Here is a 14897-nt window from a genome sequence, read left to right on the forward strand (position 1 = left end):
GTCAAAAGGGGTGTTGTGTACCCCACCGCGGGGGAGTACAAAGGCCCAAAGGCTCCTCTTTACCCAAATACTTCCACTGTCTTCCCAAAGCTTTAGAAGCACAACGAGCAGAACTTGTTTTGCGCTGGAAACACTTCTTCATTTGCAAGTTGAAGGGTGGGGAGAGCGTAAGTAAGTGGGAACACCGCAGCTCTTGACGTGTTTGGCTCGTGCTGGATTTCCCATGGAACGGGCAAATAATTAAAAGAAAAAAAGCTGTATTTTTTTTCCTCAGGCTGTCCTTAAACTTTCACAAACCCAAATGCCTGGTACTGGCTGAAGATCCACTTCACTGCTGTGCTGTTAACAAACACACATTATCCTTTTGATAGAAAAATGTCCAGGTCTTTGTTTTGCGTACCCAGCTCCCAAAACCCATTAGCCAGTTGTGCTGGCTGTCTGTCCGTTATGGAAGAGATTCCAACCGTCTGAGCTTAAATATCCTCTATCCTCAAACCAAATACAACTCTCATCCAAATCTGATGGCAGAAAAAAATACAAAGGCAACAAAGCAACCTGCTTGTACGGCCTTCAACAGCAGGAGGCTTTGGCCCAAGACACGAACTGGTGAGCACAACAGCAAAACGCAGCCCAAAAAGCAGAATAGTGTAGACACCCCCTTTTTGTGTCACCTCTAAATTAATTTTGCGTGTGAAGACAGGATCAATGGGTCAGTGGAAGCAATCTGGGTGTGTAGTTCAGCATGTAACGTGTTCAGGAGCATGTGGCTGTGCATCTCTGACCTATATTTGGATATACGGTCTATAAAAAGCCTCGATACAACCAGCCTGTGACAGGAGTCAGATCCCCGGTCCCTGTTGCTGCCGCCTGCGTCGGGAGGGAGGATCAAACCCGCTCCGGCTTTTATTTCTTCTCTTCACGTCCTGCGGTGGGATGGCTAAAGCCAGCATCTCTCTGCGCTCCCTGAAGGAGACGCTGAACAGGTCACTGAAGGGGTGTGATCATTTCCTTGGGAAATAGGATGTAAATGTACATTGTGGGTATACGGGAGGGCAGTAATTAATGAACCTGCTGTTTCTCCTTGTCGGGGTGGGAGGGGGGACAGAGCCGCAAGCCCATAGTGGGCAACGGGAAGTTCAGGTTCATGCTCTGCTGTAAATGGGAGATTTGGGGTGAAATTCTGAATTTGTGAAAATGACCCAGAGTCTGGAGGGTTCAAATATAAGAAGTGCTTATCATTAACAGCAAAAAAACCCCTGAGATTGGACCTTTCTTATAAGTTTAAAGAAAGAAAATCACTGTTGCTGAGGAACTGGGACAGAGGTGACGCTGATTCACGCTCCGTTTTCAAAGCTCTTGACCAACAGGTTCATTGGCTTCATGTCAAACAATCGGGCCCACATGTCCTGCTGCAGCACGACAGTCTCTAAGCAGCTGGGCAAACAACAACCGCGGGATCAAATGCAAGGCGTGAGTGTGGCTTTTGAGGAAAAAAGACTTGAAAAAGGGTCTGGAATTCTCCACAGTTAGGGACAGGTGAGACAGTGTTCCCTCTTGGAGGATTTTTACGTCTGGATTTTCATATACTAGCTTTAAAATACTGTGCAAATGGTAGTAAGCAAGAAATGTGTAAGTCAGCGTAGGTGTCGTACATAGAACTCTGGTTTATCTGTAGCAAAAATTATTGTTATCGAGAGTATCACAGCGGATGGAATGAAGTACTTCTGATCATGAAATTACTGATTATAAACTAACACCAGCTGATAGACTTAAAGAAACTGCTCCTCTGGTCAAGACACTGATATTGTTCACCAGCGGCTTTTACGACTCCTGATTGCCACAACAGTAACTGAAAAAAGAGATTAATTAGAGACCTGAGCAGAGAAACAGAAACATGGGAACTGCTCCTGAAAGAGAAAGTGAAAATTAAGTCTGTGTGAAACTGCTTGGAGTGCAGGAAGAGCTGTGGAGAAGTGTGGGGCTCTGCATTGGCCTGGAAAATAAAACCAATACGACAACTCTAAAGTGATTAAAAGTGTCGTTTTCTGCAAATGCTTGAACAGCAGAAGTAAGGTTACGCACACAGGCCCGCTTTCAGAAAAGCAGGAGCGCTAGATCACTGCCAATCTTATAAGTCTGTTCTGTATCCTGATGAGAACAAAACTTGAAAAGCTTTTTGGTGAAGAGTGGGGATGTGGTTGGTGCTATGCTACACAGACATCAGAGGTCACCAGCTCGGTGGTAGCTTCACTTACATGAAAGGAGAAAGCGTTTAGAGGTCAGGATTGAAATGGAAGAGGGAGGTTTCATCCATTTTTCCTCGTTTCATTCAGAACGTGAATCACGAAACGGCAGCGCTGATTCTGTCGGAATTTACAAAGCTGTGGAAGATGAGTTCTGGAGATCAGTCGTACCGCGGTGTAACTGAACAGAACCAAACTTAGCAAGTGCTGAAATGTTTGCCACAGATGCTTAAAAATACACAAGAGTCATTTATAGACAGGGAAGATACCCCAGATCAAAAAAGTGCTGGAAAATGAAACCGGTCAAATACTAAAGCTGCTGAAAAACAGCACTGACAGTGGCCTTAACGATGAGATCTTTGATAACTTTACCATTAGAGTTTATTTACCTTGATTAAAAGCTGCTATCAGTATCGAAAAGTATCTTCCCCAGGACAGCAAACCTTGAAGAATGTATTTATTTTCTGACAATTCCCTGCTCTCAAAGAGCACTTGCACGGTGTTATTTGTAAAACTTTAAAATTGGGATTTCTGGGCTACCACATCATATTATCCCCTTGGATTGTTGTTCTCTGCGTGCGCAGCTGCAGGTGTGAAGTGGATCTGGAACTTCTCCGTGGCATAACATAACAGCAAACTGGGGATGAAGAGGTGCTGAAAAAATACAGTGAAATTTAGCAATGGTATAGTTTTTGTTAAAGTGATACAGCCTGACGTTCTGTCAGTAAAATGCAAAGAAAAATCACAAAAGTCTATCAGGAGGAGCTGATGTTCTAGTAAATCACTTGTCAAGTACATAGTAGTGAGGTATTTGTTCGATACTTAGGAAGGAACTTTGAATGATGTGTGTTTTGGTAGCTTTGAGTTCCTCGGGATTCTCAAGGACTCACCTCGACGTCAATCAGCAAACTGAGGAAATTAAAGAAAACTGTCTTTACAAAAACCACCCGTGGAAAACAGAAGCCCAGTAAAGAACAGCAAATGGGTACAAAGTATAAATACCTGCATTCCCTCCCACTTCATCCCTAAACTCAGTAAATTCTTTAAAACTGGGGAGTTTTCTCAAGCAAAAGTGCAGTGGAAGCTCAAACTCAAACCCCAGTCTTTAGGATTATAGTTTAAGAGACTACAAAGATGTACCTTTTTCTTTTTTATTTTTTTAAATAAGGAAAAACTCAGTATACTAATTAAGGACAAAGCAGCTAATAAATACCAGCCATGAAGCAGTTTTCTTACTCTTGTTTCACTACAGTCTTCTTATCCCAGAAATGTTCTGCAGGACAGTCCCATACAAGGCAAAACCAGAGCACGATGAGCTGACGGGAGAAGAGAAACACTGTGGGTGGCTTGTTTATTATTTGCGTAATTTTAAATCTAGGGAGGAATGAGAAGTTTTTCTCAATGTCAATGAGGTTTAGATTGGATATTAGGAAAAAATTATTCCTGGAAAGAGTTATTGGAACAGGCTGCCCAGGGCAGTGGTGGAGTCACCATCCCTGGAGGGGTGTCCAGGTTTTGTTAAAAAACAAGTTTCTCTTTCAGTGAATTTTGCCTGTCAGCTAAAGCCTTCATATTAACTGCATTTTCCTGGAGAACCAGACACATGTTTTGGTAAACCTAGCAATGGAATGCAAACTTATTGATAAGCATGGATGGATATCTCGCGAGAGGGGCGACGAGAAACAAGTGACTAAGAAACTGACCAACTGTGTATAACATTCCATTCACGTGAATACTTCATATAAAAGTGGGAGATCACGAGGATCTTGTCCCTTCTTTCCCTTCTGCTTATGGCCGACCTTAGGAGAGGATCTTGCTGGTCGTCCCTGAGAACTGAGGCCAGTGACAGACTGAATCCAGCTCCGGTTGGCTGCAGAGTCTAATCCAGGACTTTGGTGGCCGGGTCTGCAGTTGCTGAGACTTTCAAGATTGGTTTTGTATATTTTGTATTATTTTCTCTATTCTTATTAGTAGCATTAGTAAAACATCTTTAATTTTTCCAACTCTCTTCTCTCTGTCCTTCTTTCCCTCCCGATCGCCTGTCCTTAGTGGGAAGGGGGGAGAGGGAGGGGCAAAAAGGGGGAAGTGGGGGGAGAGGAGGTTAACAATACATCTGCCAGGGGAGGGTAACAATACATCTACACCCCGCAATCTTAACCCTCGACAAGGGGTTTAAAAGGCGTTTAGATGAGGTTCTGAGGGACATGGTTTAGTGCTGGAGTTGGGTTATGGTTGGACTCGATAATCTTGAGGGTCTCTTCCAACCAAAATGATTCTTTGATTCTAAATTAAGACGGTTCAAAAGATCATGGCACTACAAAGAGAACCACAAATCACCTCAAAATTTATTAAACAGCTGTGTCCCTAATGCAAATGGTTCACACCTGCAGTCGCGTCTAAATATAAATCTTGAATCTGTATTTACAAGTTATAACACTTCTGCACCAGGAGAGGGCAAAGAAGATATGGGCCATGTCAAAAAAACTTCATTTCTAGTGGTGTATGTTGTCATACAGCTTGGGAGGAGCCTCAGAACGGGGTCTGGAGCTGTTCCCAGTGCAACGTAAGTGTCCCCACCATCAAAGCAGAAAGCGACACCGCTTGGTGCCCAAGTCCTGATGAAATGTCCTTCTGTTCCGTCCCCCAGGGTAGAAACCAAGCTGCAGACCGTGGAAGCTCAGTTCGGTGACCTGGACTCCAGCTTGCAGGAGCTGGCGCACAAGTTTGAGCTGCTGGAGAAGGAGCTGGGCCAGGACACGTCGTGGACGCGGGTGCTGGGGGAGAGGTGAGCACCAGGGAGGGACGGGACAGTCCTCGTCGTGCAGGTGACACTGGTGTGACTGTGGACACGCTCCAACGCGGGGCTGCGCAACCCGTACCGAAGTATTTACCTTTCCCTGCCGGGATTGCTATTTACTGCAGAAATGGGCAATATGAAGAAAAAGTACGGTTCCTTGCATAGTTTCTTTACAAATCAAAACCACCTGCACAGTCTATGAAATATTTAAGTTGTTTAAAACCAGCCACGTTGCTTCCAAGACAGAAGGGACACCAAGCCTGTTTGTGTAACTGGCCCACAGTAAGTGAAAGAAAAAACCTCCCAACTCATTAACACCACGATTGCTTTCTCCAAGATTCACATTTTTAGCGCCCAGCCTAGGCTTTGTTAAAGCACATATTTATTGTTTTCATCTTCTGACCGAGAGTTGCTGGAGCAGCTCTTGCTTCCCGCACACCCGGGGAAACAGGCTCTAGTCAGGCTGACATTCAGCAGGATCCACTGGTGGCTCTTCATGGCTGAAACACTTGTTTAGACAATAGAATCATAGAATCTTTTTGGTTGAAAGAGACCTTCAAGATCACTGAATCCAACCATAACCCAACTCCAGCACTGCCCCATGTCCTGAGAACCTCATCTCCATCTGTCCAGCCCTCCAGGGATGGTGACTCCAGCACTGCCCTGGGCAGCCTGTTCCAATGCCCCACAGCCCTTTGGGGAAGAAATTGTTCCCCACATCCAACCTCAACCTCCCCTGGCACAACTTGAGGCCGTTTCCTCTGCTCCTGGCGCTTGTTCCTGGGGAGCAGAGCCCAACCCCCTGGCTCCAGGCTCCTTTCAGGCAGTTCAGAGATCAGAAGGTCTCCCCTCAGCTCCTGTTCTCCAGCTGAACCCCCCAGCTCCCTCAGCCGCTCCCATCACACTCGTGCTCCAGCCCCTCACCAGCTCCGTCCCCTTCTCTCCACTCGCTTCAGCACCTCAAGGCCTTTCTTGGTGTGAGGGGCCCAGAACTGCCCCCAGGATTGGCGGTTTGGCCTCCCCAGGTCCCAGCACAGGGACGGTCACTGCCCTGGGCCTGCTGGCCACACCAGTGCTGGTACCAGCCAGGACGCTGGTGGCCTCTTGGACGCTGGCTCATGTTCAGCCGCTGTCACCAACCCCCCCGGTCGCTCTGTGGTGCAGCGGGATCCCGTTACCCGCCGCGCTGTCTCCCGGCAGGCTCGGCTCGGAGGAGGAGCGCCAGCCGGGGCGGCGGGAGCGGCTCGTCAGCGAGGGGCGGGCGGGAACGGCTCGGCGGCCGCCATTGCGGGAGCCCGCGGCCCTGCCCGCCGCCGGGGCCGTCCCTGTCCCTGCCGCCGGGCCCGGGAGCTGCAGCTCGGTGGGTGCCGACGCTCCGCTGTGAGCGCTGGGGAACCGGGGGGAGCGGGGCCGGGGGGCGGCCGGGGCCGGGGAGCCGCGTCCCTGCCAGCCGGGCCCGGCGGGGTGCGGGGTGGCCCCGCTGGATGGCACCCGGCGGCCTTGTTTGAAAAATAAAAGCTTTGTTTGATCAACAACGGGAGAGCAGAAACAATAAAACCCGACTTAAAGTCTGTTTGTCTCCATGTCGAGTTCCTGTGTGACTGAAGTCGCTGTCTCTCAGACGGGCCTCCCGGCCCTCTCAAGGTGGTTGCTTTTAAGAAGCTTGCGAGAGCTTTCTTAAGCCTCTGTAACTTAAAAAAATAGTAATTTTAGCCTTTTTGCTGTATTCTTTTGTTTGTTTTCTGTTCCACAGTATTTCTAGGCCAAGTGGAACAATCCTGTGAGGAGTTTTGGTGATAGAAAGGCTGGATAATCCCACCGTTTTAAGTTGTACTGGAGTTAAAGTTGTAAGATATGTGTTGAATGCATCACTTGGTTCATTACTTACATTAACAAAAAGTATTTTTGGCTTTTTAGTCCCAGCTTAAGCAAACAAAAGAACAAGGAAGAACCTCCTCTGATGTGCAGGAAAGTTTTGTTTCACCTTCAGAACGTGGAGCCGAGTCTGTAACAGAAGCAGCTTTTGAAGGACACGCATATACTGAGAAACTGGCTGAATGGAAGGTTAAATCTGAATTGACTTATACTGAACTGGCTGAATAGAAGGTTAAGGTAACTGTGGTAACATACCCAACAAATGTGAGCGTAGCTTATCACTAACATTACATGCTGGAAGAGCTCTCGCCTTCTTTCTCCCCTCTCCTTACCACCTCCTTGCTATCCCCAGAGCACCTGTTACGACTCAGAGGAAACTGCTGTAGGAAAACCTGCCACAGTTTCTGCGTGACTTCTGGAAAGCCCTACATTTTCCTCTGAAAGCTGAGAATCTCTTGGAACGGGAGCAAAAGTAACCACTTCAGCAGACTTCTTAAATCCACTAAAGTAGCTGGAAAACTGACCATTTTCTATTTTGTTTTGTATTCGTTACAGGAAGTAAAACACATGTTTCTGTTTGCTCTCAGGTACTGATGCTCTGCTAGTTTTGTTCCTCTGCTTCGAGTCGCTATGTCGAAGAAATCGGAGGCTCCGCTTTCCTTGTCCGACTGCCTCTGCCAGATTTGCATGGAGGTCTTTGTGGAGCCCGTGACGCTGCCGTGCAGCCATACCCTCTGCAACTCCTGTTTCCAGCTGACCGTGGAAAAGGCCAGTCTTTGCTGCCCTTTTTGTCGGCGCCGAGTCTCCTCCTGGGCGCGATATAACGCCCGCAGAAACACTCTCGTCAACTGGGAGCTCTGGGAAAAGATTCAGAAGGATTACCCGAAGGAGTGTGAGCGGAGAATTAACGGACAGGATCTGGAGGAGGAAAGTAAGTAAAACGTCCCTTGTCATGGGGTGTCGCTGCTTTACCCAAGTAGTTACTGTTTGTGGACTTTGGATGTTGTGAAATAAGAAACTGCGTGTAGATGGGCTGTGTTACCGCTAGAAAGGGCAGTGTCTGAGCTCTCCTGTGACAGGGAATTGCGAGGCCTTTTTTGCAGAGGGCGGGTTATATTCCCCGATGTAAGTGGGTATTTGTTCACACGTTTTGCACAAAGCAACAGTGGGTGGCTGCCTGGCAAAGGCGGTAATTCCGTACTGGTACAACTCCTGCTGTAAAATCTATAAGTGGAGTATTTGCATGTCTGTGTGTGTGTGTTCATTTATCACTATCAAGCGAAATGGTTAAAAGTTTGTCAACTCTTGGATGCTGTTAATTAGAAATTCCAGGGCTTCAGCCTCTGCAGGAGTCTCTGAGCCTAAAATTGTCATGTCAGAAAAAATGAAGTGAAATCTTTGAAGAAGGATTTGGGGATTTGTTATGTTGTAAGCTCTGTTGGGGAACCCGAGTCAGTAGGTTGGCTGTATGAGGTGTTGTTCCACTTGTGGTATTATGAAGTATTTTTAATCACAGAAAGCAAAAGATGTAAGCTATGGTGTGCATACGTATTTGTTTTCTATACGGTGCTTGGAAAACACTGGCTGTTTGTGCCCTTCGGTAACACGGTGCTTTTTTATTTTGTTTCCTTGTAACAAAAAGTGCTTTTTTTTTTTTCACAGCACCTGATTTAAGTCAAATCATTCCCCTGACAGGGTGTGGGGGTGAACTTTTGTTAAACCCTTTCATTATTGACTGTTGTGGGCTTGCTTTGTTCCTCAATACTTTTTTCCCTTCCTCTCACATAGTCTGTGTCCCTCGTCCGCAACACCAGCTGAGCAAGCCTGGGGAGCTGAGGCAGGAATATGAAGCAGAGATTAGCAAGGTAAGTCTAAAAATATATAGTTAACTAGATACAAAGTATTTACACTTTTATCTTGTTTGTTCCCATACAAAAGAGTAATGTTACTTAACGAAAAAAAGAGATACTTAAAAAGCCATTGCTGCTGCAAGAACACACAGCAAATTAAAGCATTAATTAAGTTTTATCCCACGCAGCCGAGCGCTCAGGCCGGTCTCCATTAACTGGTACCTCACGCTTCCCAAAACGCTGCAGAACAGTCACTCAGGGTTAGAGAGTCCCCTGAAATGCCTTTTATAGGTCCTTGGGTACATATAAAGTATTTTGGACTAGCAAATGTAAAAATTTGGAATTGTTTGGCTTTGGTCTTCTTGATTTTCCTCCCTGAGCAACATACCACAATGAGATGAACTTGGGTAATGAAAATACAGCATTTTCTTTCCTATTTTCTCACTGCCTGTGTTATTTGTGTTCGTTTGGGAAACCTTCCCGCTCTCTACAACTCTGTGAAAGGAGGTTGTAGCGTGGAGGGAGTTGGGCTCTGCTCCAAGTAACGAGCGCCAGGAGCAGAGGAAACGGCCTCAAGTTGCGCCAGGGGAGGTTGAGGTTGGATGTGGGGAACAATTTCTTCCCCAAAGGGCTGTGGGGCATTGGAACAGGCTGCCCAGGGCAGTGCTGGAGTCACCATCCCTGGAGGGTTGGACAGACGGACATGAGGTTCTCAGGACATGGGGCAGTGCCAGGGGTGGGGGAACGGTTGGACTCGATGATCTTGAAGGTCTCTTCCAACCAATATGAGTCCATGATTTGAAAATCAGAAAATATTTTTAAGAAATCTTAGTTTGTCTAAGGATCCAAAGGACCCTTCTTTCTCCAATTCAGACACAGCAGTAGTAAGAACTATGGTTGAAGCAGTACCAGAATGCTCCTTTTCCCCAGAGCCCTGTTGCTGGTTGTTAGAAGAGCACGGAGTCCATGAAATAGAGGACTGAGATTCTCTGTTATGGTAGTTACGGGATAAGATTGATTAGAGCTTCACATTCTTCTCTGACGCAAATGTCATTACCCAGTTCAGAAAGCTGTATTTACTCTTTGCTGTCCTGGCGGTGTTGCTGAGAACTGGTTTCAAGAGAGCAGGAGGACTCAGGAGAGCAATGCGCTGGCTTATAGGCATCATGTGCTAATATTGGCATGGTGATACAAGCAGGTTGAGCAAATGCTGTGGTGGAGCTGACCTCCAGCCTTACAAAGAGTCTGAATTTGAGTTTATCTGTGATCCATGTATTTGGCGATCTTAGTTTTTGTTACTAGCAATTTCAAAGGCCTTGCGTGCTGGTGCAGTTAACAGTGCCGACTTACAGAAACCAAAAGGTAGGTGACTTATCCAGCTGAAGAGACCACACACAGTATCTGTTTGATTCTTACATCTTCGGGGAGCTGTGTAGTTAAATGCTGGCTTTGAAGTGCGCGGGCTGTGTGCGAATAGCGGATTGTTCGCATTTCAGAAGCATCAGCTGAGAGTTTCTAGTGTAAAGTGTGGTCCTACAGTAGTAACCTTACAAAAACCCTCTTTTTAGGTGGAGGCAGAAAGGAGAGCGCACGAACAAGAGGAGAACAAGGCGAGCGAGGAATATATTCAGCAGCTCCTCGCAGAAGAGGAGGAGGAGCATAAGCTGGCGGAAGAGAGACGGAGGGAGATGGAGAAACAGCTGAAGCAAGATGAAGAGTTGGCCTGGCAGCTGAGTAACAGTCTGGTGAGTTAGAAAACACAGTGCGAGCAACTTAGGCTTTTCAGAGCAAAAGTTAATATTTTGAATAATTTACATTTATTTTAATTGCGTTTGGAAGCTGTTGTCAGCCCCCACTACTTTAAGTCCTTGATTGACAATTAACTCTTGAAGAACCAATGGGTGAAATACCCCCAACATTTCTGTCTGTGTAATATGCACTTGAAATGTGTGCTGGGTGTTTTCACTGTGAAACATTTTAAAACATCGGGTTTCTTCTGAATTTTTCCTTTTACCCGTGATTTACTTCTTTGGAAGAAAGCAATGGCTGCAACGTCTACTGGAAAAAAGGAACATACAATGAAAGTTTACATTGTGTTTTGGGGGTTTGTGTTTTTGTTAATTTGTTTTGGGATTTTTGTTGGTTGTTTTTGCTGCCTAATGATAGTCCTAATGGTGAAACCTGTGAACTTATTTGAGCAAAACCTCTTGTTCCTTAATGCTAGATGCAAGAAAATGTACCGAACATGTAACATTTCTTATTCCATAACTACCTATTACTTACAATTCTAGAATTCTTTGGACAAAAGTAATTCTGCAGCAGAAACAAAGTGGTTCTCTGAGTTTTCTCTGGTTTGTGTTGCGTTTTGGTTTATATAACGCTACTTTTATTTGTCATTGAAGAATGAGGATTCCAAAGAGCACGTGCTCAGCAGTCCTTCGCCATCCCAAACATCCCCAGCTAGTTTGTGCAAGATGAAGAACAAATCGAGCAACTCTGGAGACATTCAGAAGTAAGTAATTCATGTTTTTCGTCTTAATTATTGATCGTAAGTATTGATCTGTGTCTTGGTCTCTGCTCCATTTGCTTTTTTGGAATCCCATAGTCCAGCTTCCCAGGATAATCCGGGGGACATTTAAACTGTTAAAACATCTCCTCTTAGGATAATATGGAGGAGAAGGGAAACGCTTGCCCTTCTCTTTTTGTTCTTGTTTGTCAGGATGAACCTGAAGTTCTTGATTAATGCAAATGACAGACAATTAAAGAAAAAAAAGTTTTAAAAGCTATACTTTTATTTTCTCCTTTTAAGGTATCTGTCTCCAAAGCTTCATCATCCTTTGGGACCAGCATCATTCTCCAGAAGAACAGAAAGAGGCAGAAGTGACTCTGGCTCTGTGGTAACTAGGATAATTTTGTTATAAATCTCGGTGTTTGTAATGATGGGTTATATTCCCCTTGCCTATAGGATTGCCAATCCTATATTCCCCTTTTTAAAAAGAGAAGAATCCAGGCGAATATCCCAGAGTAGTTACGAGCAGCGTGGCTATGAGAAGTGTGATTTACCTTTTATTCATACCCATTGACTTTTGATAGATTGACTTTATTAGCGGTCTCTCCCTTTACCTACAGGATATCGGCAGCAGTGAAGGCAACAGTTCCACTTGGCAAGATGGGCAAGAGGAAATGCCAACGCTGTCTCCGCAGCTGAGCGGTGTGACCAAAGATTCCAGTGCTAAGGATTCATTTTTGGAATCATGCATGAACTATTTCAGTGCCTCAGCTTCAGAGGAAACCGCCGCCGTCGAGCAGGACAAAACACCAGGGCCGAATGGTTTAGGAGACGAACTTCCAGATGAGCTTCACGGGATCACAAAAGGGGAAGGGTCTAGAACAGTTCTTGGTAGATCCAAAGGAGAAGAGGATGGAATTGAGTCAGACGGTGGCAATTTAACATGTGTAGAAAGCATAAACCGTCAAAACTCTGCCGAAACTCATACCTGTACTGAGTCAGCACCAAATTCTGACAGCAAAAGTGTAATATGTGATCTGATGAGTGTGGCTGGACACTCAGGTGAAGAGGAACCGGAGAGACTGCAGGACACTAAAGAGACACCAAAAAGAAAGTCTCCAGAGCCAGCAGCTGACGCAGGGGTTGACTTGTGCATGCTTGATAAGAGGAGAAGAACTTTTCCGGAAAGCTTAGAGGACCAAGGGTGGCAGATCAATGATTTTAACTTGCAAATGCAGAAAGCGTTTGAGCAGGAGTTCTATGAAAGGCGGATGCAGGAGGAGCAGGACAGGCTACTGGCTGTGGAGCTCCAAAAACAGATCAACAAGGAGGAAAGGACACTTAACCGCCAAAAGGGCTCTCCGGATCAGTACCTTCTGCGCACTAAATCTCCCCAGTCTATGAAAGACTCTCCTGCTAGGAAAGGAAGTTCTAAGATGGCAAAAGATTCAAAGGTACCAAAAAAACAGGCTGAAACAAATCACCGCAAGACTCGGAAAGGGTCTTGCAATGAAAACTGGGAGACCCCTACCCGAGTCCCCATGAAATCGCCCAGCAGCAAGGGAGGAAAGGTGTTGAATTGCGTGGTTAATACCAGTGATGCGAATGATATTTGTTCGCTGCCCAAGAATAAGCAAAAGACGATCGTGCAGATGTTTAAAAGCTCAGTTTCAGAGTAGGTCAACAGAACCGCAGGCAGGTAGGGGGGTGAGAATGAAAACCGTGGTAGCGCTTTCTCCTGTGTTAGGCAAAACTCCCTGGAAACAGGTTTTAAGTTGTTGGTTTTGAGGGAAATTCCTTTGAGTCACAAAGTTGTGTATTCTGAAAAGTTTTAATAATGTATGCGCCCAGACTGAAAAACTGAATTGCTCTTCTCTTGACTCCGGTTTATTTTCTAGCATTTGCATTTACGTAGTTTTGCATGTGAATACTGTAAGGGTTTAAAACAAAAAATAACCGATGGGCTTAGACTGAGAATTCGGAGCCTGTGACAGGAAGGATGCGCATTCCACGGAGGAAACAAGCAGAAAATTGTGTCTGTATTTCCATCTGTCTGGCAACTGCAAGGTTGAAGCTTCACTTGGTGCAGCCGCTGTTGTGTTCAAAGGCAGCGTGTTCCTGGAATTCAGGGGATTTGTTGAATTGCCTTGTTCGCACGACAGTTAACAAGAGTATAACTGGACAAGCGGTCTCGCAGACACACTTTCCATCTCATGTACTAACCGCTTTTTTAGACAGAAAGTGGGAAAAAGAGGTTGTTCTACTGCCAAAGCCAAGGATCCTTCACAGATGCCAGCAGAAGAGGTTGTGGGGTGTGTGTCTCTGTTCACAGAGCTCGCTTCTGCACATCTGACTCTCCCCATCGTTAGGAAGAAGATACTTTTGTTTTCTCAGTGTTCTGCAACTTTATTCTTGTACGGTGATACTACCTCTATTTAGTGCTATTTAATTTTCATACTCAAATCGCTTCGAGTCTGATTGAAACCACATAAAATTTAGAAAATAGTTCCCCAGACGACAGTTCTGATGGAGAAAGTAAAACCAAAAGGGGGAAAAGCGACTGAAAACTGGAGTTGTCAGTAATGATGTAACTGTAATTAAAGATTCGCGTACCTGCCCTGCCTGGCTGTGACTGTCTGCCCCTGTTTTTAGAGGGACTACCAAATACTGTCTTCCTGTTGGGTTTAAAGTTAACATTATTCAAAAGAATTATAATTTAGATGTGGGGAAGCTGATGCTGGTGAAGAGTTTCCCAGCTGCTGCTCGCCGGAGGGAATGTTCTCACTGGATTGTTTTATCTGTTGCTATTATGAAACCATTTTTTGGCCTTTTTTTGCTTGTAACGCGATACTTTCCCACTGTTGGTGTTTGAAAGAGAGTGAAGCGATCATCAAGGTTGCAGAAGAGCGTGTGCAACTCCCCAAAGTTTGCAAATGTTGTAAGTGTGTCCTTTGCTTTGAACTTTGTTGATGATCTGATGACTTTAACTGGGTTCTGGGAAATTTGGGACGAAATACTTCAAAGCAGTATCTTCTGATGTTTTAAGTTTAAGAAACCAAACCAACCTGAAGTTTTATTGCAAGTGTGAACAGCACGCCAAGCCAAAAATGCTGCGTTTTGTTTTCCTTTGACTGCTTGTCTCTATTAATGCCAGGTTTCTCATAAAGAAATGAGCTGTTTGAGAAAATTCCAACAGGTGACCAGGTGCAAATCATCCACTTTTCCTCTTGCCGCCTCAACCATTGCGCTGGAAGCCTTCCTTGGATATCCATCTGTTTAATCCGTACCTTTGTTCGGGTTGTCTTCTGCTTTGCTCAGGCAGTTCAGTGTAATCCTTCATTAATTAAAGTGTTCTTTAAGGCAGAGATATTAGTTGTTTTCGTGCTGGTGTCAGCTCTCTATTTTCCAAACAGATGAGCAGAAAGTGTCTCAGTGTTTTCTGCAGCTCAACCGTCATTCCAGTGCCACCTTTGGAGCTGCTTTTACAGCCAGGTCTGGACATTTGATGGCTACGTGGTGAAAAAGAAAGAAAGGGAAGCCTGTGTGGTCACACAGGTAAATATCCAGAGAAGCTCTAAAGACCTGAACAAAATGAAGTTAGAATTGAACTATATATCCCCTAA

General features: G+C 45.3%; 2 protein-coding genes across 4 annotated transcripts; both read left to right on the plus strand.

The window, feature by feature from the left end:
* Positions 1-98: 98 nt before the first annotated feature.
* SMCO1 (single-pass membrane protein with coiled-coil domains 1) lies at positions 99-6424 on the plus strand (the record flags this gene model as incomplete). The annotated part of the gene is made up of 3 exons (XM_082055931.1): positions 99-983; positions 4891-5028; positions 6241-6424. Exons 1-3 carry the CDS (start codon positions 934-936, stop codon positions 6422-6424), a joined length of 372 nt encoding a protein of 123 aa, XP_081912057.1. The 5' UTR covers positions 99-933.
* RNF168 (ring finger protein 168) lies at positions 6371-14639 on the plus strand. 3 transcript variants are annotated; one of them, XM_082055771.1, is made up of 8 exons: positions 6371-6400; positions 6964-7152; positions 7503-7846; positions 8704-8780; positions 10334-10510; positions 11168-11277; positions 11575-11662; positions 11895-14639. In XM_082055771.1, exons 3-8 carry the CDS (start codon positions 7546-7548, stop codon positions 12951-12953), a joined length of 1812 nt encoding a protein of 603 aa, XP_081911897.1. In that variant the 5' UTR covers positions 6371-6400; positions 6964-7152; positions 7503-7545; the 3' UTR covers positions 12954-14639. The 3 variants fall into 3 exon arrangements, with proteins under 3 accessions (XP_081911897.1, XP_081911898.1, XP_081911896.1); XM_082055772.1 differs by lacking the exon at positions 6371-6400 and adding an exon at positions 7268-7387 and having other exon boundaries at positions 6958-7152; XM_082055770.1 differs by lacking the exon at positions 6371-6400 and having other exon boundaries at positions 6958-7152.
* Positions 14640-14897: the final 258 nt, after the last annotated feature.

Source organism: Streptopelia decaocto (assembly GCF_964273445.1).
Source record: "Streptopelia decaocto genome assembly, chromosome: 6".
Lineage (NCBI taxonomy): Eukaryota > Metazoa > Chordata > Aves > Columbiformes > Columbidae > Streptopelia > Streptopelia decaocto.

What these genes read in the sequence shown, in the direction of transcription:
- RNF168 (XM_082055771.1), top strand. Translation starts at nt 7,546, where the DNA reads ATGTCGAAGAAATCGGAGGCTCCGCTTTCCTTGTCCGACTGCCTCTGC. An exon ending in ATGAAGCAGAGATTAGCAAG is followed by an intron (nt 8,781 to 10,333) that starts GTAAGTCTAAAA and finishes CCCTCTTTTTAG; the next exon opens with GTGGAGGCAGAAAGGAGAGC. An exon ending in AACTCTGGAGACATTCAGAA is followed by an intron (nt 11,278 to 11,574) that starts GTAAGTAATTCA and finishes TCTCCTTTTAAG; the next exon opens with GTATCTGTCTCCAAAGCTTC.